The sequence below is a fragment of the Microcaecilia unicolor genome, chromosome 1, assembly GCF_901765095.1.
Source record: "Microcaecilia unicolor chromosome 1, aMicUni1.1, whole genome shotgun sequence".
Lineage (NCBI taxonomy): Eukaryota > Metazoa > Chordata > Amphibia > Gymnophiona > Siphonopidae > Microcaecilia > Microcaecilia unicolor.
In genome coordinates, this window is record NC_044031.1 from 265,970,480 (window position 1) to 265,995,214 (window position 24,735).

Genomic DNA, 24,735 nt, shown 5'->3' on the forward strand with positions numbered 1-24,735 from the left:
AAAAGATATCACCAAACAGAGAAGACAGAGCATTCCAATAGCAAAGTTACAAAAAAGACCATAGTAGGCCAGGTGTATTTAAATAAAGAGCAGACAGATTTTCAAGATTGCAAATTAACACTGTCAACTACTGAGCAAGTTGAAAATAGGAAAAACAAACATTGTTTGAAATGTCTGTAAGCAAATGCAAGAAGTCTACGAAATAAGATGGGAGAGTTAGCATATGTAGCACTAAATTAAAAGATAGATACAAAAGGCATCTCTGAGATCTGGTGAAAGGAAGATACCAATAGGACACTGCCATAACAGGGTACAAATTATGTTGCAGTGATAGGGTGGATTGAATTGGTGGAGGGGTAGCATTATATGTTAAGAGGGCCTTGAATCGACATAAACACATCTTGGTATCGCTATGGATAGAAATTCCATGTGCAAAGGTGAAAAGGATAGTGATAGGAGTGTACTGCTATCCACCTAGCTAGGATGAACAGAAAGATGTAGAAATGTTATCAGAAATTAGGGCGGCTAACAAACTGGGGAACACAATAATAATGGGTGATTTCAATTACTCCATTATTGACTAGGTAAATGTAACAATAGGGCATGCTAGGGAGTTAAATTCTTTGATGAAATCAAGGACTGCTTTATGGAGCAGCTGCTTCAGGAACCAAGAAGAGGGAAAACAATTCTAGACCTAATCCTTAGTGAAGCACATGCTGCGGTGCATGATGTGGGGCCACTTAATAACAGTGATCATAACATGATCAGATTTCATATAATCTCTGGATTAAATACACGCAGGAAATCCAATACATTAGCATTTAACTTTCAAAAAGGAGACTATGATAAAATGAGGAGAATGGTAAAAAAAAAAAAAAAAAAAAAACCCAACCCGATTAAGTACATAAGTATATAAGTATTGCCATACTGGGACAGGCCGAAGGTCCATCAAGCCCAGCATCCTGTTTCCAGCAGTGACCAATCCAGGTCACAAGTACATGGCAAGATCCCAAAACAATACAACACATTTTATGCTGCGTATCCTAGAAATAAGCAGTAGATTTTCCCCAAGTCATTTTAATAATGGTTTATGGACTTTTCTTTTAGGAAGCTAGCCAAATCGTTTTTAAACTCCACTAAGCTAACTGCTTTTACCACATTCTCTGGCAATGAATCGTCCCATCCCCTTTATCATTTTCATCGCTCTTCTCTGTAATTTTTCTAATTCCACCATATTTTTTTGAGATGCGGTGACCAGAACTGCACACAATATTCGAGGTGCGGTTGCACAATGGAGTAAAACAAAAGCACTATAACGTTCTCATTTTTGTTTTCCATTCCTTTCCTAATAATACATAACATTCTATTTGATTTCTTAGGTGGGGCAGGAGTGGGAGGGGCTTGGCCTAGAGTGGACATGTTCTGGACAGATCCACAATTCTGATTGGCTGCTGTGACCTGAAGTGAACATAACATAAGAACAGTAGCCATACTGGGTCAGACCAATGGTCCATCTAGCCCAGTATCCTATTTTCCCAACAGTGGCTAAGCCAGGTCACAAACCCAAATTGTGGCAACACTCCATACTACAAATCCCAGGGCAAGCAGTTGCTTCCCATGTCTGTCTTAAGAGTAGACTATGGACTTTTCCTCTAGGAATGTGTCCAAACCTTTTTTAAACCCAGAAACGCTAACCGCTGTTACTACATCCTCCAGCAAAAAGTTCCAGAGCTTAAATATTCATTGAGTCAAAAAATATTTCCTCCTATTTGTTTTAAAAGTATTTCCATGTAACTTCCTCGAGTGTCCCCTAGTCTTTGTACTTTTAAGTAAAAATTGATTTACTTCTACTCGTTCTACACCACTCAGGATTTTGTAGACCTCAATCATATATCCCCTCATCCATCTCTTTTCCAAGCTGGAAAAATCAATTACATAATTAATTGTTGACAAATGCTAGTGAGGTATACTACTGATGAGACTCTCAGCCAGGCAATGAAATGCATATGGTTCAAGGGGAACAAGACTACTTAATGGTATTGTAAAATAATACCTGAACTAATAATGCCAGGAACTTCTTTTCTGCTTCATCTCTTCCATAGCACTGATAGCTGTGCGTGTATACATTGTACTGATAGCCATACAGTGTCACCTGCACACTGCTTTTGGAGCTCTGCCCAGATTCCTCAGGGATGAACGATATTTGTGTGGAAGCACCTCCCAGATCCAGAGCACCGGTGGTCTCCATTCCATGAGGACGCGTCCAGATTCTCAAAATATTTTTCTAATGAATAAAAAAGGGGCATTTTGTTAATCTATATCTGTTCTCCATCAAAGACTCTTCCAATTAATCAGCGTTAATCCTAAATACTGAAGTAATGCTGTAAAAAAGATTTTAGACTCCCAGTAGAAATGTTATGCTGACCCGAAGAGGTTGGTTGTCAGTGAAAAGAATTTCTATGAACTAATTGGCATTTTAAAAGCTCATGTTTAGAGATTCAACCAATATAACCCATGAGAAGGAGTAGGAAATTAGTGTGCCTTAATCCAAGATTATATATCCTGTGGGGGTCTATGGGAATATAGTGCCACCGAGTTTTTGCATACTATAGGTGAAACTTAATTTAGTTTCCCTTCTGTTCTAAAATAGCACAAAATTATTCATTTCAGATTCTCTTCTGTTTGGTCAGCAATGATACTAGAATGGCAAAGGCTTCATTTAGGGTCCATGTTTGCAATGTAAAGATATACAAATAGCATTGCGTGGAGGGGCGTTTTTGAAAGAAATGTCTAAGTCAGAATTTGGACGTTTTACAAAGACGTCCAAATTCCAAACCGGGAAGAAAGTCATTTTCAAAAAAGAAGGACGTCCATCTTTTGTGTTTGAAAATACCATGGTCATCCTGTAATTTGGACGTTTTGTGATTTGGACATCTTTGATTTTCGGCCATTTTTGAAAAAACAAAAAGCATCCAAGTGTAAAATGTCCAAAGTCAAGCCATTGGGACTTAGGAGGAGCCAGCATTTTTAGTAGACTGGTCCCCCTGACATCCCAGGACAGCAATCGGGCACCCTAGGGGGCACTGTAGTGGACTTCATAAAATGCTCCTAGGTACACATCTGACCATTGCTCCCTTACCTTGTGTGCTGAGCCCCCCCCGAAACCCCACTACACCAACTGTACACCACTACTATAGCCCTTACGGGTGAAAGGGGCACCTATATGTGGGTACAGTGGGTTGCTGGTGAGTTTTGGAGGGTCCATAGTTTCCTCCACAAGTGTAACAGGTAGGGTGGGTATGTGCCTGGGTCCACCTGTCTGAAGTGCACTGCACCTACTACTAAACTACTCCAGGGACATACATGCTGCTGTCATGGACCTGAGTATGACATCTGAGGCTGGCATAGAGGCTGGCAAGTAATATTCTTAAACACACTTTTTGGGGGTGGAAGGGGGTTAGTGACCACTGGGAGAGTGAGGGGAGGTCATCCCTGATTCCCTCCAGTGGTCATCTGGTCATTTTGGGCACCCTTTTGTCCCTTATTTGTATGAAAAACAGGTCCAGCTCAAAACGTCAAAGTTTTAGTGCTGGACGTTTTTGCTTTGTTCCATTATGGCTCAAAGACGTCCAAGTCTTAGGAACGCCCAAGTCCTGCCCTGAACAAGCCCCTGATATGCCCCCTTGAGATTTGGATGTCCTTCTGATGGATTTTGGAGAAAGCCATCCAAAATGATGTTTTGATTATACTGATTTGGACGTTTCTGTGAGATGGTTGTCCAAATGCTGACTTATGTCACTTTTTGGACGTCCATCTCTTTAGAAAATGAGCCCAATAGTGTCTTAAACCCAAGCTTTAGTAAACCAAATCTGCTCTCAGTCTTCCTCCTCAGACGTTTATAGTCCTCAGGGTGGGTTCCCTGACTTTCTCTTTACAGATTATATATTGCTGTAAAATGCAAAAGAAGAGTCCATTAACAAGAAGAGAGGCCCAAATCACAAAGCAAAAGACATGAACTCAATCCACGTTAGTCGTGAATGCACATGGTCTTGATTATGTGAGGACATTCACCAAGTGACAGTTCCCCTGTTTTCAAGTTCACCTGAGGTTGAAATGACTTAGAGAGAAATTTCTGATATGATGTCCAGATCCGATTTTGGATGTTTGGCAAAAAAAAAGTCCAAATGTCCAGTGCCAAATATGTTTAGTGCATCTTCTATTAAGGGCCATTTTCAAACAAAAAAATGCCCAAGGGAAAAATACGCAAAAACAAACCACTGGGATGTTTGGGGGGGGGGGGGGGGTCATCATTCTTACTAGATAGGCCACACAGACATCCCAGTGGAGCAGTGGGGCAGCCTAGGGGGGGACTGTAGTGAACTTCACATAAAAGGTCCCAGGTATACATCACATCATTCTGTACCCAACTATACACCACTACTGTTGTGCCCCCCATTTGCAATGAGGCAGGGAATTGGGTTGTGCCCTTGAACTACAAAATCCCTGTAATCCTGTAGTTCCCTATGATAGGCTCTTTCAGAGCACATGTCCAGCTCCCTGTGTCTTTTTGAGACTTGTTCTATTGGCTTGCCTTGTTATCTGTACATGATAGGTTAGTTGCCCCCCCCCCCCCCCCCCCCCCACACACACACACTTCTCTCTCCACCAGGTCTGTAAGAGTTAGTCTGCAGCATATCTCCTCTGTGAACTGAAACTGCTTATGCTGTATTTTGCTGTATGACCCCCTTCATGCTACTGTGATGCTATCACGATTTTACCTGTGTAAAAGTATAAACAGCATCATTATTCAGCATGTTGCTGCAAACTCCCAGCCTCTTTTGCTTGAGAGAGAGAGAGAGAGAGAGAGAGCTGGTGGAGAACAAATTCTGACTTTGCAAGGCACATCTGAACTGTATTTTCACCTTGTTTGATTACTGCTTTAAAGAAGATTTTGGTTCAAGAGCTGAAGCAAAATCTTCTTTAATGCACTAATCAAACAAGGAAAAATACAGGTCAGATGTATTGGACACAACTGGCAGTCTGTTCTCCACCAGCTCTCTCTATCAAGCAAAAAAGGCTTCTCTTCTCATAGTGATGTTCTATACTCTGGTTTAAGCTGCATGGCAATCACACCCTTGAGAGAGCAGAACAACTACAGTAGCTTTTATGCTGCAGGTCTCACCTATATGTGGGTTCAGTTAGGTATTTTGTGGGTTTTGGGGAACTCACATTTTCCACCATAAGTGTACCAGTTAGAGTGGGATATGGGCCTGGGTCCCCTTCTCTACAGTCCACTGCACCGACACTAGGCTCTAAGAGGAATGGCTGTTATATCTGTAGCTGTCATAGAACCTGGTATGTACTGTCACTTTCACCTCTTAGGGGGGTGGGGGTGGGTGGGTGGGAGTGAGTGAGTGACCACTGGGGGATTAAGGGGGGATTATGCCTTTATCCCCCTGTGGTCTTCTGGTCAGTTTGGGCACCTTTTTGGTACTTAGTCATTACTGAAACAGGTCTAGCCAGAGATATCCTTTTTTTTTTTTGCCCTGGACAATTTTACAATGTTCCATTATCACAGAAAAATATACAAATCATAAACCTGCCCTAATTCCAACCAAAACATGCCTCCATGTGTCCCTTTGAGATTTAGATGAACTGCATAGAAAAACTTCTTTTAAATGAGTTTCAAAAATAGCTATTTGGATGGATTTGCAGGAAAAAAAAACATTCATCTATCACTTTGTGCTGTTTGTTTGTTTGTTTGTTTGTTTGTTTTTTTACATTTTTGTGTTTCAAAAATGAGCCCCATAGTCTAGTAAATGGACGTTCACAATTTATCTGTGCTTAATACCATCAAAGGCTAGGAGGGGACATGGTACCTTGACTGGCTTCTTATTGTATTGAGATACAGAGCAGGGCCCTTTAATTCCCTTCACCACCCCATCATAGGTATGCCTTAAAGTTTAGCCTTTGCAGGATTTCACTAGTACCTTTTTGTTTTCAAAAGAAATGCTGAACAACCAAGAAATGCAAAATACTTATGCATTAATTTAGATATCAATTATGCATTTAAGCAAAGATACTTACCTATAGAAGGTATTCTCCGAGGACAGCAGGCCTTATATTCTCACGTATGGGTAGCACAATCCCGCGTTGCATAGTCCGGAGCTTATGACCACCTATTAACAGCTTTGTGGAGCATGAGGCATGCTCCACTGCGCAAGCATGAATGCCTTCCCACCCACAATGAGAGTGTGGTTACCGTAGTACAATACTACAGCATACAAAATAAAAAGACAAAAAAGGAGAAAACTCCAAGGGGGTGGGAAGGTTGTGAGGATATAAGACCTGCTGTCCTCAGAGAATACCTGCTAAAGTATCATGGTCCCATGGTCTTGCTTGAGTTTCAACAAAGTCTTCCCCACAAGAGGTATAGCAGGATACGCATATAGAAGACCTGTCCCCCAATGAAGGAGGAAGGCATCCGACACTAGTCTGTCATGGACCTGGAGCAGAACTGAGGGACCTTGTGATTGATGTGAATGGCAAAAAGATCCACCGAGGAGGTGCCCCATGCTTAAAAGATCTTGTGGGCAATGCCCATGTTACATAAGTACATAAGTGTTACCATACTAGGACAGACTGAAAGTCCATCAAGTCCAGCATCCTGTTTCCAACAGTGGCCAATCCAGGTTACAAGTACCTGACAACATCCCAAAACAGTACAATACATTTTATGCTGCTTATCCTAGAAATAAGCAGTGAATATTCCTCAAGTCCATCTTAATAATAGCTTATGGACTTTTCTTTTAGGAAGCTATCCAATCGTTTTTTAAACCCCACTAAGCTAACTGCTTTTACCACATTCTCTGGCAATGAATTCCAGAGTTTAATTACACGTTGAGTGAAGAAATATTTTCTCCGATTTGTTTTAAATTTATTACTTTGTAGCTTCATTGCATGGCCCCTAGTCCTAATATTTTTGTAAAGAGTAAACAAGCAATTCACGTCTACCTGTTCCACTCCACTCATTATTTTATAGACCTCTGTTTACATTAAAAATTATATCTAAAAAAAAAAGGAAGACAAAACCAAAACAGAAAGGAGGCTTACATTACAATGATCTAATTAATAAAAAGGGAAAGGGAAGGATTTGAGGAGTCAAATTAATAATTATGCTAAGGTATAAAAGGAGGGAAGGGAGTGAGAAGAGACAAGACCAAGGAAATGATGCCATAATGGGTAACTTCCTACAGTATCAATGGGGACAACTTAAGATGGTAATTAATAAGCTACAATGAAATAATGTATCTTTAATAAAGCCTTACATTTTAAAAATTATAATTCAGAACGGAGATCTAAAGGAAGAGAATTCCACAATGTAGGTGCAACTACACTAAAGAAAGAAAACAATCTTGATAACAACAGCAATTTGTTGCTTAAATGGCAGTAAAGAGTCTAAAGTAACTCCTAAACTTCTAACTGAATTTGAGATAGGAAGTAGAGTATTTTCAGACTAAAAAGTTGATAATGCACACGTCTCTCCTGAAGAGACGTGGTTTTCTCTATATTTTCTCTATATTCAAAGAGTTTTCTCTATATTCAAAGAGAGACAATTTAGCAGTCATCCAAGCTCATATTGTTCTAAGATAAAGTTCAATCAATTTAAATCCTTCTTCAACTTTTGATGGTACAAAAAAATAAAACTGGAGATTTGTCGGCATATAGGCGATAACTAATACCTAAATTGGCTAGTAATTTACAATCCAGAAGCATAAACAAATTGAACAAAAGAGCTGAGAGGAACCCTGACTTCAATGCAACACAGTCAGACTTAGAACCACTTAGAATCACTTGAAATTGGTGATCTGGTAAAAGGATTTGAATCATAACAATACTTTACCAGAGATCCCAAAAGATTTTAAACAACTAATATAGCATGATTCACAGTATCGAATGCTGCTGCTACATTCAATGATATCATGTAAAACCTCTCATCTCTATCAAAACCTAATCGGATTTCATCAAGCATAGATATTAGTAGGATTTCAGTTCTGTGTTTGGATCTAAAATCAAACTGAAATGTATCAAGTCAGTGGTTCCCAAACCTGGTCCTGTAGACACCTCAGCCAGTCAGGTTTTCAGTATATCCACAATGAATATTCATGAGGTAGATTTGCATGCAGTGGAGGCAGTGCATACAAATCTCTCTCGTGAATATTCATTGTGGGTATCCTGAAAACCTGACTGGCTGAGGTGTCTCCAGGACCAGGTTTGGGAACCACTGTATCAAGTAAATGATGTTGTTCCACAAAGTTTGACTATTGGGATAGGCCCATCTTCTCCATTACCTTAGCCAAAAACATTAAATTAGAAATTGGATGAAAATTTTCAACCTTATTAGAGTCTGAAGAAAGCTTTAACACCAAACAGCTGCCCTCTTTAACAAAGCAGCTACATCATCCTCTTTAAAGGATTTATTGATAACAGCCATAGAAGGAGCTATATCTGATTTCAAGACTTTCAAAACCGAGATAGAGCATGAATTCATCAGGCTATTGGAATGTTTCAGTGCTTGAATAGCCTGGATAACATAATAAGATACAACAGGTGCAAAATCCATCCAAATTTCAGCAGTATCAGCAAAGTCCAAATGAATATTTGTCTCAAAGAGATTTGCAATCTTTTCTACTTTTGCTTGAAAATAAAGAGCAAATTGTTGATGATGGAGTAGGTAGCTCATAGAGGGGGGTCTTTTACAAAAGCACAATAGCGTTTTTAGCTCATGCTAATGATTAGCGCACGCTAAACGCTAGCAATGCCCATAGGAATATATGGGCATCTCTAGTGTTTAGTGCATTCTTATTTTAAGTGTGCCTTTGTAAAAGGACCCCAGAGATTGGGAGAGACTAGAGATTCTATAATAGCAAATAACTCTTTTGATTGAAAGGGAGTTTTAGAAATCCTATAGTCAAAATAATTTTCCTTAGACACTAAAACAGATTTTTTATATATCTCATGACCTGTGAAATACTCTCTTTGGGACCTGCTTACTAAGCCACGTTATAGGTGTGTTAGCGTTTTCCACCAGAATTGTTATATCCACACTAGCCCACTCCTCAAGTCACTTCACTGGCTCCCTGTCCGCTTCCGCATTCAGTTTAAACTTCTCGTACTGACCTTTAAATGCATCCATGCTGCAGCCCCCCATTACCTCTCCACTCTCATCTCTCCCTACATTCCTCCCCGTGAACTCCGCTCACTGGACAAATCTCTCTTGTCGTCCCCCTTCTCCTCCACTGCTAACTCCAGGCTTCGCTCCTTTTCTCTCGCGGCACCTTATGCCTGGAATAGACTTCCTGGACCTACAGTGGGGGAAATAAGTATTTGATCCCTTGCTGATTTTGTAAGTTTGCCCACTGACAAAGACATGAGCAGCCCATAATTGAAGGGTAGGTTATTGGTAACAGTGAGAGATAGCACATCACAAATTAAATCCGGAAAATCACATTGTGGAAAGTATATGAATTTATTTGCATTCTGCAGAGGGAAATAAGTATTTGATCCCCCACCAACCAGTAAGAGATCTGGCCCCTACAGACCAGGTAGATGCTCCAAATCAACTCGTTACCTGCATGACAGACAGCTGTCGGCAATGGTCACCTGTATGAAAGACACCTGTCCACAGACTCAGTGAATCAGTCAGACTCTAACCTCTACAAAATGGCCAAGAGCAAGGAGCTGTCTAAGGATGTCAGGGACAAGATCATACACCTGCACAAGGCTGGAATGGGCTACAAAACCATCAGTAAGACGATGGGCGAGAAGGAGACAACTGTTGGTGCCATAGTAAGAAAATGGAAGAAGTACAAAATGACTGTCAATCGACAAAGATCTGGGGCTCCACGCAAAATCTCACCTCGTGGGGTATCCTTGATCATGAGGAAGGTTAGAAATCAGCCTACAACTACAAGGGGGGAACTTGTCAATGATCTCAAGGCAGCTGGGACCACTGTCACCACGAAAACCATTGGTAACACATTACGACATAACGGATTGCAATCCTGCAGTGCCCGCAAGGTCCCCCTGCTCCGGAAGGCACATGTGACGGCCCGTCTAAAGTTTGCCAGTGAACACCTGGATGATGCCGAGAGTGATTGGGAGAAGGTGCTGTGGTCAGATGAGACAAAAATTGAGCTCTTTGGCATGAACTCAACTCGCCGTGTTTGGAGGAAGAGAAATGCTGCCTATGACCCAAGGAACACCGTCCCCACTGTCAAGCATGGAGGTGGAAATGTTATGTTTTGGGGGTGTTTCTCTGCTAAGGGCACAGGACTACTTCACCGCATCAATGGGAGAATGGATGGGGCCATGTACCGTACAATTCTGAGTGACAACCTCCTTCCCTCCGCCAGGGCCTTAAAAATGGGTCGTGGCTGGGTCTTCCAGCACGACAATGACCCAAAACATACAGCCAAGGCAACAAAGGAGTGGCTCAGGAAGAAGCACATTAGGGTCATGGAGTGGCCTAGCCAGTCACCAGACCTTAATCCCATTGAAAACTTATGGAGGGAGCTGAAGCTGCGAGTTGCCAAGCGACAGCCCAGAACTCTTAATGATTTAGAGATGATCTGCAAAGAGGAGTGGACCAAAATTCCTCCTGACATGTGTGCAAACCTCATCATCAACTACAGAAGACGTCTGACCGCTGTGCTTGCCAACAAGGGTTTTGCCACCAAGTATTAGGTCTTGTTTGCCAGAGGGATTAAATACTTATTTCCCTCTGCAGAATGCAAATAAATTCATATACTTTCCACAATGTGATTTTCCGGATTTAATTTGTGATGTGCTATCTCTCACTGTTACCAATAACCTACCCTTCAATTATGGGCTGCTCATGTCTTTGTCAGTGGGCAAACTTACAAAATCAGCAAGGGATCAAATACTTATTTCCCCCACTGTATATGTCTAGCTCCATCTCTACCTGTTTTCAAATGTATGCTGAAAACCCACCTTTTCACTGCTGCATTTTAGCTTCCATTACTCCCTCAACCGTGACTGTCTTGTCTGTCTGTATTATTTAGATTGTAAGCTCTTTGTATCAGGTGTTCAGCGCTGCGTGCGTCTGGTAGCGCTATACAAATGCTAATAATAATAATAATGTTAACCATGTACGCGCGTTAACCATGTATGCGCATACCATATCCCTATAGACACCTACACGGTTAGCATGCGCGTTAATTGTAGGCACGTTAAAAACGCTAACGCGCCTTAGTAAACAGGTCCCTTTGTGTGTAAACATCAGGACATTTCCTCCAATTTCATTCTTTTTTCCTTAACTCTCTTTTTTCCTTTTTTTTTAAATTTCATAACATACCAAGAATGATGTAGTAATCATTTAAAATTAACCAGCTCTAGACGCCATGGTGCAGGGCTGACGCTGGAAAGCTAGGCTCCGCGCACATTCACCCGGAAATCAGATAATTTGACTTACCCAAGGAGCGAAACGCCACATTTTCACTCATAATCGGTGGGAGAGCGATTGGCGAGTGGAGATCGAGTGGAGAAACATAGAATGGCAGCGAAATCGGTGAGGAGAGAGCGAGACAAATCGAAACTGCCAGAAAACAAGATGGCCGACCAGCGAGATCCTGGAGAATTTGCGGTGGGATCCGCATGGCTGACCGAAATCACGGCCGAGGTTACAGCGGCGGTCGAAGCTGCGCTGGACAAAAAACTTCAGCAATTGCTCGATCGGATGGAGGAAGCTCATGAGCGTATTGATAGTATAAATATGGAGCTAGATGAAGGTTTACAGCGGATTTCAGAGATGGAGGAGACGGTAGGGGCGCAGAAAGAGATCAACAAGAAATTGGAGCGGAGAGTACAGGATCTGGAGACAAAGATCGATGATATGGAGAATAGGAGCAGGCGAAATAACCTGCGTCTGGTTGGGCTTCCAGAATCGCTCATGGATAAAGATCTGCCCACCTTTTTGGAGGATTGGCTGCCGAAATCATTGCACTTAGAGGACAAATTACAGAGTTTTTGTATTGAAAGGGCTCATAGAGTTGGGCCTCCGAGACAGCATGAGAACAGGCCGCGAGTAGTCATACTAAAATCTCTGAACTTTCGACATAAACAACATATTCTGGAAGCGATAAGAGGAGGCAATACCCTCACCTACCAAGATAAGAAGATCCTGTGTTTTCAGGATTACTCCCAGCAGGTGCAGGCGAGGAGGAAGTCCTTCGCACCTATATGTACGGACCTTTTCAATAAAAAAATAAAATTTGCGCTCCTATATCCGGCTAAGCTGCGCCTCACGATCAATGGAGTCACCAAATTTTTTGACACAGTTGAAGCAGCTAAAGCATACATTCAACAACATGGGGGTGAATAGACCCTCTAAGAGGAAGGATATAATTACAGAAGCATTTTCTGGAGCTTTACAGGACAGAGGTTTATTTGAAACTATTTTGCTATGGAAAACCACCCTTGGGAAACATTTTGATCTCTCAAAGATTGAACATTGAATGATGAAACAGAGATTTAATTAGACATGTTCAATGCTTGAATATATGGGATCTTATTGACGATACAATACATAGATGACAATAGGGGAAATAGACATGGACTGTGGAATATAATATGGAATTTCAAGGTCGTACGAGCATGGAGAGGCGGAATGCAAATAAGGCTGAAAGACCACACAGAACTGAAACACAGCACAGTATGCTGAACTATTGAAAGGTGGTTGCAACAGAAGATGATCAAAGACTGGTATATGAAAAGTGACCTGTTAATTTGTGAATGAGTAGGTCGTTAGGAATGGGAAGAGTTGGAGGGGTAAATGATAACTGCAGGGTGAATGCAGGTGTTAATAAGTGACTAGTTCTTTGAACAGGAGGGAGGGAGGGAGGACTTGAAGGATGGGAGATGGGAGGGAGGGAGGGGGGGGATGGGAGATAGGGAGACATATAGAACTTGGCTAACAGATTCTCAATTAGATACATGGAGTCAGAAGAGAAACATGAGTGAGTTGAATGATGAGCGGCTGCTTGAACAAATAGTAGGAGTGGTGCTGCTGGGACACCATGACTGCCCTTATGTGGATGTGGAATATTGGTTGATGCATGAGCGAGATTTGGGAGACTGATGGGATTAAGGATATACTCCTGGAATGTGGGAGGTATCACATCTCCCATTAAGAGAAAGAAAATATTACATAGTCTCAAAAAGAAAAGAGCAGATATAGCACTCCTCCAGGAGACACATCTATCGTCTCAGGAGCATCTTAAGCTCAAAACCTGGTGGGTGGGGACAGTATTGGAGACCCCTGCGGTGGGGAAGAAGGCGGGGGTAGTGATATTGTTCCATAAATCACTCCAGGTTGAGGTGGGGCAGCTGTGTATTGATTCTGAAGGGAGATACATTCTGGCACAGGTCAAGGTGAATAACACAGCCTACCTCATTAGTAACATATATGCCCCTAATGTGTACAGTAAGAAATTCTTCCATACTCTCATAAGCAAGATGCAGCAATTTAATGTTTCGAAGAATATAATTGGGGGTGATTTCAATGTAGTAGCAGATCCCACCATGGACAAATCACATAATGTAGCAGGTGCGAGAGGGGAGATGGATAAAGGTATCAATTTGATGTGTGGAGCTCTGGGAGTGGTTGATGTGTGGAGGGTTCTTAACCCAAATACCAAAGATTATACGCACTATTCTAGAGCTCACCACACGCAATCACGAATAGACTACATACTGATAGATGAAGACAGCTTTGCAGATATCATGGAGGCAGCAACTGATCCTACGATAGTATCGGATCATGCGGCAATATCTATTGAATTTAAAGATCTGAATTCACAAAGCAGACAGCTTCGATGGATATTTCCCTTGGATCTGTATTATGATCAGGATTTCAGACCATATATTAGGAGAAAATGGGAGGAATATGCACTGTACAATGCATCTCATACTGATACACCAATATTGTTCTGGGAGGCTGGGAAGGCTGTGTTAAGAGGAGAGATTATAGCATACAGTGTCAGAAAGAAAAAACAGAGAGATCGGGAGATCATTAGATTGGGGGAACAGTTGGTGCAATTGAGGAGGGCATATGGACAAGGGGCAGCAAATCATATCCGAGAGCAATTGTTAGCCACTCAGGTAAATTTAAATGAACTGCTACATCAGCGAGCCAGTAAATCTGTTGAATATTATAGATATCAATTGCATAGATTTGGAAATAAACCAGGGAAGCTGATGGCAGGGCTGGTGAGGAAGGCGAAGGGGCAGAGGAGAGTGTTGGCGGTCAAGACACAGAGGGGGAACCTAGTACATGATGATACAGAGATACGAGAAGTATTTAAAGATTATTATGCTAGGCTATATGCCAAAAAAGACGAAGATGATTTAGACCCTGACATATATTTAGAGAATATCAACAAGACAAAGATCTCAGAACAACAGAAAAAGGCGCTAAATACACCGATTGAGACTGAGGAGGTCCTTAAAGAAATTAAAGCTAGTGCTTTACATAAAGCTGCGGGGCCAGATGGATATAGGGCTGAATTCTATAAAATATTAATGCAGGACATAGGAGGTCCCTTAACTAAAGCCTTTAATAGATCAGTTGAATTAGGGGAACTTCCACAGTCTTTGCGACTTGCGGATATAGTGGTATTTCCAAAACCTGAGAGAGATCCAACTATACCAGACTCATACAGACCAATTTCACTGATTAGTTATGAAGCTAAGCTGCTAGCAAAAATTCTGGCCTCGAGATTGGCAAAAGTGCTTCCCAGCATAGTTGCAACTCCTCAGGTGGGATTTATACAAGGGAGACAGAGTGGGAAAAATATTAGACTGATATTGGCATCAATAGAGAATGTGTGCAGAGGGGGTAGAGATTCCCTATTGATCAGCTTCGACGCCGAAAAGGCGTTTGATCGAGTAGAGTGGGAGTTCCTGTTCGCTTCATTAAGAGCGTACGGATTTGAAGGCTTCTTTACACAAGCAATCTCTATATTATATAAGAACCCTATGGCGAGAGTGCAGGTTAATGGAGCGTACTCTCGAAATTTTGTAATTAATAGAGGTACCAGACAGGGATGCCCTCTGTCCCCTTTACTGTTTGCTATTACGCTAGACCCGTTGGTCAGGGAAATCATAGATAACCCTGAGATTGAAGGTATAAATTTGGGAACCAGAGAATTTAAGATCTCGGCGTTTGCCGATGACATTTTGGTTCATCTAGCTAGACCGGAGAGCTCGCTACCGGTGTTGATGGAGGTTTTTGAAGAATATGGGGCCTTTTCGGGATTTAAATTGAATTTCCAAAAGTCAGAGGGATTGCCCACAACTAATCAGGTAAGGGAGAAATGGAAGGGTAGGTTCCCACTGAGATGGGCGAACAAGGAATTTAAATACCTAGGCATAACTCTAACAAGTGATCCGAGTAGATTATATAGACAGAATATTGATAAGTTATTGCAATATACGCGCCACAAACTAGCAATATGGGAGGGACTACCCTTAACTTTAAGTGGGCGAGTGGGTTTATTTACGATGATACTTTTTCCAAAATGGCTCTATGTATTAAGACAGTTGCCACTAGTTTTACAGACTAAAGATATAAAGAAGATTCGAGGCATGTTGACTAGGTTCTGTTGGAGTGGGAAAAAGGCTAAAGTTAAATTGGAATATCTCTATGGGAAAAGAACAGAGGGAGGCCTGGGGTTGCCTGACATTAAACAATATAATTGGGCCTGTTTAGCTAGACACTTAGCAGATTGGATTATGGAAACAGAAGAGCATACGGCATGGAATATTAAGTGTGCATTGTTTAGACCATATCATCCCTATTATATGATGCACGTTGAGAGTAAAATGTTACCAAAGGAATGGAAACATCATATTTTATTGCACCCAATGAGATGTATATGGCAGTACATATTGAGGAGATTAAATAAGAACCCACGATGTACGGACCTCCTCCCACTAGTAGGAAATGGAGCATTCGAACCAGGGAATGCTTACCCAAAATTTATTAAGTGGGCACAGGAGGGAGTGGTATTAGTGGCAGATGTTATGCAAGATACTGGAAAGATTATATCAAGGGAGGCTTTAGAGGACTTGGTGGGAGTAGAGAACGTGACATGGTATGCTTACTGCCAGATCCACAGCTATATTGAGAAATTACTTAGAGAAAAATGTGATAGAGGGATGTATGAGTTGCTGGTGAATTTGTTTTTGCCTCAGGGAAGAGAACAGACTACGGTGTCCACACTGTATAAACAGCTAAGCTTGATTGCTAAGCATCGTAGCTATGAAGCAGTGGCAAGACGATGGTCTGAGGATTTACAGGTAGAGATCAGCAGTGGAGATATAGTCCAATCACTAAAGGAGATAGTACATAAAGTGGCTAGTGCCAGATATAGGGAGATACAATTTAGAATCATTATGAGAGCGTATTTTTCTCCCATACAGGCTTATTACGCAGGTAGATTGCAAGAAACACATTGCAGTAAATGTAATTTTCAGAGAGCAACACTGTATCACATGTTCTGGGGATGTCTGGTTATACAAAAATTTTGGGGTCCAGTGCTGGAATATTGTGAGGCCTTGCTGCACAGGAAGCTTCGGCTAGAGACTAAAACTGTTGTGCTTGGACTAAGGGGACGAGGGTCAATAATGCGACATAAAGAAAGTCTATTTATCTATAAGGTACTAATTGTTGGGAAGCAATGTATATTACAACATTGGACACAAGATATAGGACCATCCTTCTGGCAATGGAGGAGCTCGCTTCACTCCCTGGTGCGAATGGAAGCACGTGCTATGTCCAGTAGCCCTAGAAATAGACAACGGTTTTGGGAAGTCTGGGAACCATATGTACAGGCTCTATCAAGCAGAGCTCGTAGTTTATTGGTGAACACACTCACGGGAAAGGAAGGGAAGGAAAGTTAATGATATATATGTTTATTGATTAATGGTGATATGAGAATTATACGGTTCAGGTATAGGGGGGGAAGGGGGGTGGGGGGAAGGGGAAGGGTACCTTTAAAACTTTTGATGACACTTTAGATATGATTATGTTAAGAAACAAAACGGACAAAGACTTGGATTAAGTAAATGTTTATTGACTATATTTGTTATTGACTGTGACATCAATAAAACAGTTTAAACATAAAATTAACCAGCTCTAAAGGAGCAATTGTTTCTAATGATAAATCTAAAGAATGGTGCCAATAATCTGTAGCTTCTATTAATGATAATGCCTCAAGATTGTTTAAATGAGGAATCCATAATCCATTCATTTTGCAAATTCTGAAGCTCATAATCTGGGTGCTTGGGCTTCCTAATTGTTTTTGGCCCCCTTTTATTAAGCCACGCTAGCTGCTGTCAGTGCGGTAAGGCCGACAAAGCACATTCACTTTGAATGGGCTCTGTCAGCATTGCCGCACGGCTTGATAAAAGGGGGCCTTAGACACTTCTGGTCCTGTTTACTAAGCCACACTACAGGCATGATAGCATTTTAGCATGTGCAAAAAGCTAGAGTCACCTATAGGAATATAAGGGCGTCTCTAGCGTTTAGCGTACGCTAAAAACGTTAGTGTACCTTAGTAAACGGGGCCCTTCTTGATATATATCTTGAGATAATAAAGAAAAAGAGCTCAATTTATGGTCAGATCAAGGAATTTCAGAAATAGATGGCTTGGATTTCACATCAGTTGAACTTTCATCATTTAAAAAAAAAAAAAAAAAACCTCTAAAATATGCCCACCAGAGTGAGTGGGAGCAGAGACTGTTTCCAGCCTACAATAGATAAAATCTTGAACTACTAAATCTGTAGCAAGCATATATGTAAATTAAAATCATCTAAATAAGAGTGTTTTTTGTAAATAACAAATCACATGCACTGAAAGCGTCAATCAAAGAATAGTCATGGTAAAGCAGACCAGGAGGACTAGAAATCAAAGAAATTTTCAAATTAGATGAAACCAACAGTAACGATTCAACATGACCATTCACTTTAAATTTATTACTAATCTGAAATGTTATGTTATAACAATTTTATTGATGACAAACCAAAGCATATACATCCAAAAATACCATAATACACTTTTCAGGTATGCAATACAAGCAATAATGCCCTCTGTCATCAGTCTTTGTAACAATTATTATCCGCCCCCCCCCCCCTATATTATAAATTGTAACAATTTTACGTAAACAATATTCAACCATATCTTAATTGTGAGTTCTAGGCTTCGTACCCATAAAGTACCGTAAGAGCCCTCTTCTCTACCGCCAGACTCACTCTGTTACAGAAACTAGTCTCCCCCTTATCCGGCCTCACCTAAGAGTATTATGTCTTTCCGCACTAGAACAGAGATTGAAAACTCAACAGCAACAGTTCTAACATAGTAAAGGACTATCCTCCAGCTGCTTACCGCCACCCCCAAAATAATTTTCCAAGTGAGATGCTGTTGTCCTTCCAGCATCCCCAACATAGTAATCAGCCGCAATTTAGCGCTAATTCCTCCCCTGCGCCCCCTAGGAAGAAAACAAAAACAGGTCTAGCATCAGTTTAAAAAGAATTAACGATAAGACTCCATGCTTTGTGAGGTAATGATTGAATATAACTGTTCCAAGTGGCCAAAAACATTTGTTTCCTCTTATGAGAGAGGCGAGCGTTTTGCTGCTCCATCAACATCAGAGCATGGAACTTATTCCGCCATTGCCAAAAGGATGGTGCCTCGTCGCTAATCCACACTCCCAATATAGTCAGCTTGCCCAGCAGCCCTGCCTTCCTTATCAAAAGTTTAGAAGACTGGCCATGTACTCCAAAAGTTTCATATTTGTCTAACAGGAAACCCAATGGTGTTATTTTATTTGGTCCCTCACATATATGGGCTCATTTTCGAAAGAGAAGGACACCCATCTTTCGACACAAATTGGAAGATGAGCGTCCTTCTCACAGGGTCATCCAAATCGGTATAATCGAGAGCCGATTTTGGACGTCCCCAACTGCTTTCTGTCGTAGGGACGGCCAAAGTTCAAGAGGGCGTATCGGAGGCGTAGCGATGGTGGGACATGGGCGTGCCTAACCTTTGAACTTCCTCGACTCATAATCGAAAGAAACAAGGACATCCCTGATGAACACTTGGACAACTTTACCTGGTTGTGTTTTTCTTACGACCAAGGCACAAAAATATATCCCAATGGCTTATTTCTCTGCATTTTTCCCTTAGACTTTTTTTTTCCAAAAATGGCCCAAAAAGATAGACACACTGAGCACAAAATCTTTTAGCAAATGGCCATTTTCAAATCAAAAAGTTGGATGTTTTTCTGGTTTGAAAATGGCCATGTTCACTACTGGATTTTTGGATGTTTTTCATACAACGTCCAAAATTGGATTTAGATGTCATATTGAAAATGCCTCCCCCGCCCCACACACACACATGTACCAGAAGTTCTTCTTTTCTAACCAGGATTTATAAAATAATGGAGAACAAGAGATGAACATGCAAAACTATTTTGATACTCTTTCATGCAGCAAAGGCATCTAGCACAGCCAGATGTAAAGGAGATTTGGAAGATTCCTAGAATAAAAGTACATAGCAATTAGCCAAATAGACCTTAAAGCTACTGCTTTTCTCTGGAGAGGAGGTCACAGTAGGAGACAGGGTGCTGGGCTTGATGGACTTTTGGATTGACCAAAAGTCACATATTTTATGATCAGTGAAAATGCAGTAAGCACCGTGAGGCCTAATTAAAGTGGGAACTCAGAAAAAGGACAAAGGGGAATGTGTGTGAAAAAGGGAATCCTATCAAACCTGGGAACTGCTGAAGACATTATGAGGATGAATATACACAGTGCATTTATTCTACCAAAAAAGATGCCAGTACTCAAATGCTAGGCCACTCTTCAGGAGTGGGGTGATCACTGAGGGACCCACCCCACAATAACCAGGTCCCCTGCAACCAGTCACAAAATCTATGACAAGGCAGAATTGGTGTGTACAGCCTGAGCTCCTTCATTAAAACTTTGGGTCCATGGGTCAATTTTAACAGACAATGGAAAAGGTGCCAGTACTCAGTACCCCCAAGTACCCCCTCAAAAAAAGCCCTGAATATACACAATTAATTTCCTCTTTTATGAAACCATATCTAGACTGTAATATTCTGGTTGTAGCTGGGTTTTATAAACCTGACTATTCATGTTTGACCACACAAATTCAACTGCAATAACTATCAATTAATACTATTTATACTTTCAGCAATCTAAAATCAAATCGGCTTTCGATTACTTTTGCATCTTATGCTACGAAATTTTATATGTCTCTTTTGACATATATTTCTCTTAAACTGACTATGTTTAGTGAAAATATGACAGAAGAAAACATGCTTTTTTTCACACACCTCCAAGAAATTGCCCATTAAATAGTTGACCGTAATCCATCCATACACCCCTTCTTCTTGCCCGGTTATGATCTGAGCGCCCCTAAAATCAAAGGGCTGGTTTCTGAAGTAGTTGTGAATGCCCGAAAGGACGTCATTTGCTGCCTTTTCATTCTGTGACCTAAGCAATTTACAGAACACAAACTGCTGAGCAACCTCAGGAGACAGTCACATCCTTCCATCATACACAAGCCCCACAAATAAGGAACACGCCCAAGAGTTACCAGATGAATCGGGGAAAGTTAGGACAGGGTGTGCCAATCCTAGTCTCACCCAATTCCATATTCAGGGGGTGGAGAGGGAAAACCACCTGGGTATCAGGGCTCCTATTAAAAGGCAGGACTCCTATAAGTGGGCCAAAGTTAGGGATGTGCAGGGAGATAGGGCTAGATTCTATATATCATGCCTTATTCCGCGTGGAAATCAAAGCGTATTCTATAAAGTATGCTTTGATTTACTTACTGCAGCTTAGTAAAAGGACCCTCATATGTACTGAATCCCAGGGTTTTCATGAATCTACTCAAACTTGATATCAACAGGGTAATTCTATAAAGACAGTGCCTACCTCAAGGTACTATATATGCACAAAAATAATTTGAATACTGGCATATATGTGCATATCAGAAAAATTCCCTGGTAACTGTTGTGTTCCTGAAATAGAAAATAATGCTTTGTGCAACTACATTTAGTTGTGGTCAATTACACAAACTAAAACCTAGTGTAAATCCCGACGCCTAAATTAGGCACGGAGTGGGTGTATTCTATAGATTTTAGAAACACCATTGACCTGCCCATTTCACGCTCATGACCACGCTCACTTTTAAACTATGCAACTTAGAATTTACGTGCACAGAATAAGCTTAGCAAGTAGTGCACATAAATTCTAATTAATGTCAATTAGTGCTGATAATTGCTTGTTTAACATCCAATTATCAGTTCTGATTAGCTTGTTAACTAAGTTACGTGCATTGTTATGGAACACTTTTTGATTTCCACATGGAAATCGAGGCGCGATATATAGAATCCCGGGGACCATGCTTTGTTCATTTTCAGCAAGGAACAGAAACCAGAGCAGACCAGGAGTCCAGGAAAATCTTCAATAGAATAGACCTGACATGGCCACGTTTCGCCAAATAGGCTGCATCAAGGGTTTTACAAGGGTTAAGACAGTGCTATCCCTAGCTAGCAAATGTGCATCCAGGACTGCAGTCAGCAGCTTTTGAATAGCATAAAAAGAATGTGGAGCAGCGCTCTGCTCTGTTCTATTAAAGATTCTCCTGGACTCCTGGTCTGCTCTGGTGTCTGTTCCTTGCTGTTTGCTGTGGATTTGAAGAGCCTCGGTGGGTGTTGTGTTGTTCATTTTCAGGCCATTTTTAGACTTTTCTCCAGATTATCATCTATTTCTTTGGTTTATTCATTTTAAACAAGTTTGTTAATACATGTTAGAAATTTTTATTGCATTTTAATCAATTTAATTGCATTAATTGATTTAGCATTAACTCCATGTTTTAAGGTATGCACTAAATATGGACGAGTGAGTGAATATCTCTAGTAAAAGTACACATACGTTTCCACCCATATTTTTATGGACGGATTCCTGGGGCTGAGCGAAGTTAGGGAGAAAATGTGCTTAGTTTCATCTTTCTCCTAAGACTACATACTCTAGTTTAGCCAGAAAAGATATTCACAAGAAAAGTAGGTGCAAGTATTTGAACAAAAAAAATTATCTACGGATCCAACTAGACAGATACAGTGGAGAACTGAGCATATACAAAGGAGACTGCATTTTTTTTGTGAGAGAAACATCCTGTTATACCAACTATATAGTTTTGTTCCAACAATTCATAAATCAATAAGTGGTGCTCCTAGATGATAAATCATAGCTGGAATAGGTTCTATACTAGAACCACAACCAGTTTTTAAAACCCAATGAAACAAAGTGTTATGAGAAAATGAAATCATTATATGTATGTATTGTGATTATGCTTACCTTAGAGAAATGCATGCTATGAAATAATAGAATTAGTTAGGCCTTACTGCAGAATAGAGTAAAGAAAGGTCATGCATAGGCCATGACTTTAATTCACTAGCTCGTTAGCAAGGAAATGAGTTGAAATCATCTCAATCAGCTGGGTATGGGAGCCTTATCTAAGTAGCCATTAGAGGGAAAAAGCAAAGAGATGTTTATGTATTTTACTTCATTAAATGTTGACCAGAAGTTCTGCAGCTGTGAAAAGCTTGCTAGTCAGAAAGCCTGCTCAACTATATCATCACATTGATATGTTTTAATTAGCTAGAAGTCTACTTATCTTATTAGAGAAACATAACTTCAAAGGTAAGAAGAGTTTGATTGCTTTTCACCTCATTAAAACTTAGTTAGAAACTATGCACCTGGTGATGGTCAGATAGCAAGTTCTTTGTCTATTTAAGTTAGCATTTGAGAGTTTTAGATCAGACTGCATCAGGATTTTGTACCTTGATGCAGGGGCGTAGCCAGACTTCAGCAGGAGGGGGGTCCAGAGCCCGAGGTGAGGGGGCACATTTTAGCCCCCCCCCGGCGCCGCCGCCCCCTGCCACCATTGCCAAAAGCCCCACCGCCGTAGCTGCCGCCGTCACCATTGCCGACACCCCCCCCCACCGCCGCCACCATCACCAACTTTGACACCCCCCCTGCCGACGACCCTCTCAAGCCCCCCCTCCCATCGCCAACCCTCCCCCGCTACCGCAGTCATCGCCTACCTTTGCTGGCGGGGGACCCCAACCCCCGCCAGCCGAGGTCCTCAGTCTTTTCCCGCATAAGGCTTCATTCTTCTGAGTCTGACGTCCTGCACATTGTACATACAGGACGTCAGACTCACAGAAAAGAGAAAACATTTTTAAAGTGTCATAATGCAACTTTTGGACAAAAATCTTCTCAAAACGTCCAAATCGGTTTTTATAATGAATAAGACACAAAAAGGTGCCCTAAATGACCAGATGACCACTGGAGAGAATCAGGGATGACCCTCCCATTGACCCCCCCCCCCAAATATGTGTTTAAAAATGTTACTTACCAACCTCTATGACAGCCTCAGATATTATAGCCAGTTCTATTAGAGCAGCAAGCAGGTCCCTGGAGCAGTGTAGTGGTCAGTGCGGTGCACTGTTGAGAAGAGGACTCAGGCCCATACCTCCCCCTACCTGTTATACTTGTGCTGTATCCACATATAGGTGATCCCTTCACCCATAGAGGTTATTTTAGTTGTGTACATTTGGGGTCAGTGAGTTTTGGGTGGGGTTTGGAGGGCTTAGCAGACAAGATAAGGGAGCAACGATGAGATGTGTACCTGGGAGCATTTATTTGAAGTCCACAGCAGTGCCCCTAGTGTGCCCCAATGCTCTCCTGGGATGTCTGGGGGACCAGTCCACTAAACATGGTGGTCCCTCCTACATCCCAATGGATTGATTCTCTACGTTTTTCACTTGTACTTTTATGTATTTTTTATTTTTTTCAAAAATGGCCTAAAAAGATACATGCACAAAGCACAAAAGCTTGATACAAATGGTATTTCTGGGGAATTAAAGGCATTTTGCGGTTTCAAAAATGGTCATATTTTCTATTTGGATTTGGGATGTTTAATACAAGACATCCAAAGTCCAACTTGGACAACATGTCAAAAATGCTCCTCCACAAAACTTTTATTTCTGTTTTATTTTAATTAAAAATTATAATCGCAATTGATCATGTGATTAAAAATTTTTTAAATTGTGATTAATCACACTATTTAAAGGTATTTTATATATATATATATTTATTTATTTACACCCTCCCCCCCCCCCAAATTGCAGGTCCTTGTGACTCTGGCCAAGTCACTTAACCCTCTATTGCCCCAGGTACAAAATAAGTACCTATATATATTTCTTTCAGGGAGAGAAAACTAACAACTTATAGCAGCAGCTTCAGAGAGCATTTTCCATCTCACAGATAGGCTGCAGAGAATACCTTCTCCTGCTTTAGACTTAGTCCCGCCCACCCTACCCCTCTACCCACCCACCCCTAGAGTGACATGTCTTATATAACCTCCCTATCAACCCACTTATTACTTTACCTCACCCATTTCTATTCTTCTATCACCTTCTCCCACTACTCCAACCAGAGTTACATCTAATCACACTGACCACCCTTCAACATCTTCAGTCCTTCTGTGACTGTTCTCTTGTGCTTGACTGCTTAAATATTTTTAATTTAAATGCTTTACTTTTTGTCTATTAGATTGT

General features: G+C 41.1%; 1 protein-coding gene across 2 annotated transcripts in view; it reads right to left on the reverse strand.

The window, feature by feature from the left end:
* ENTPD3 (ectonucleoside triphosphate diphosphohydrolase 3) overlaps positions 1–24,735 on the reverse strand; it is a 110,056-nt gene that overhangs the window by 23,542 nt on the left and 61,779 nt on the right. For both annotated transcript variants that reach the window (XM_030190029.1, XM_030190028.1), the window contains exons 5-6: positions 20,440–20,599; positions 2,054–2,284 (exon numbers count right to left, since the gene is read on the reverse strand). In XM_030190029.1, coding sequence (XP_030045889.1) covers positions 2,054–2,284; positions 20,440–20,599 — 391 coding nt within the window. The remainder of the gene's footprint in view (positions 1–2,053; positions 2,285–20,439; positions 20,600–24,735) is intronic.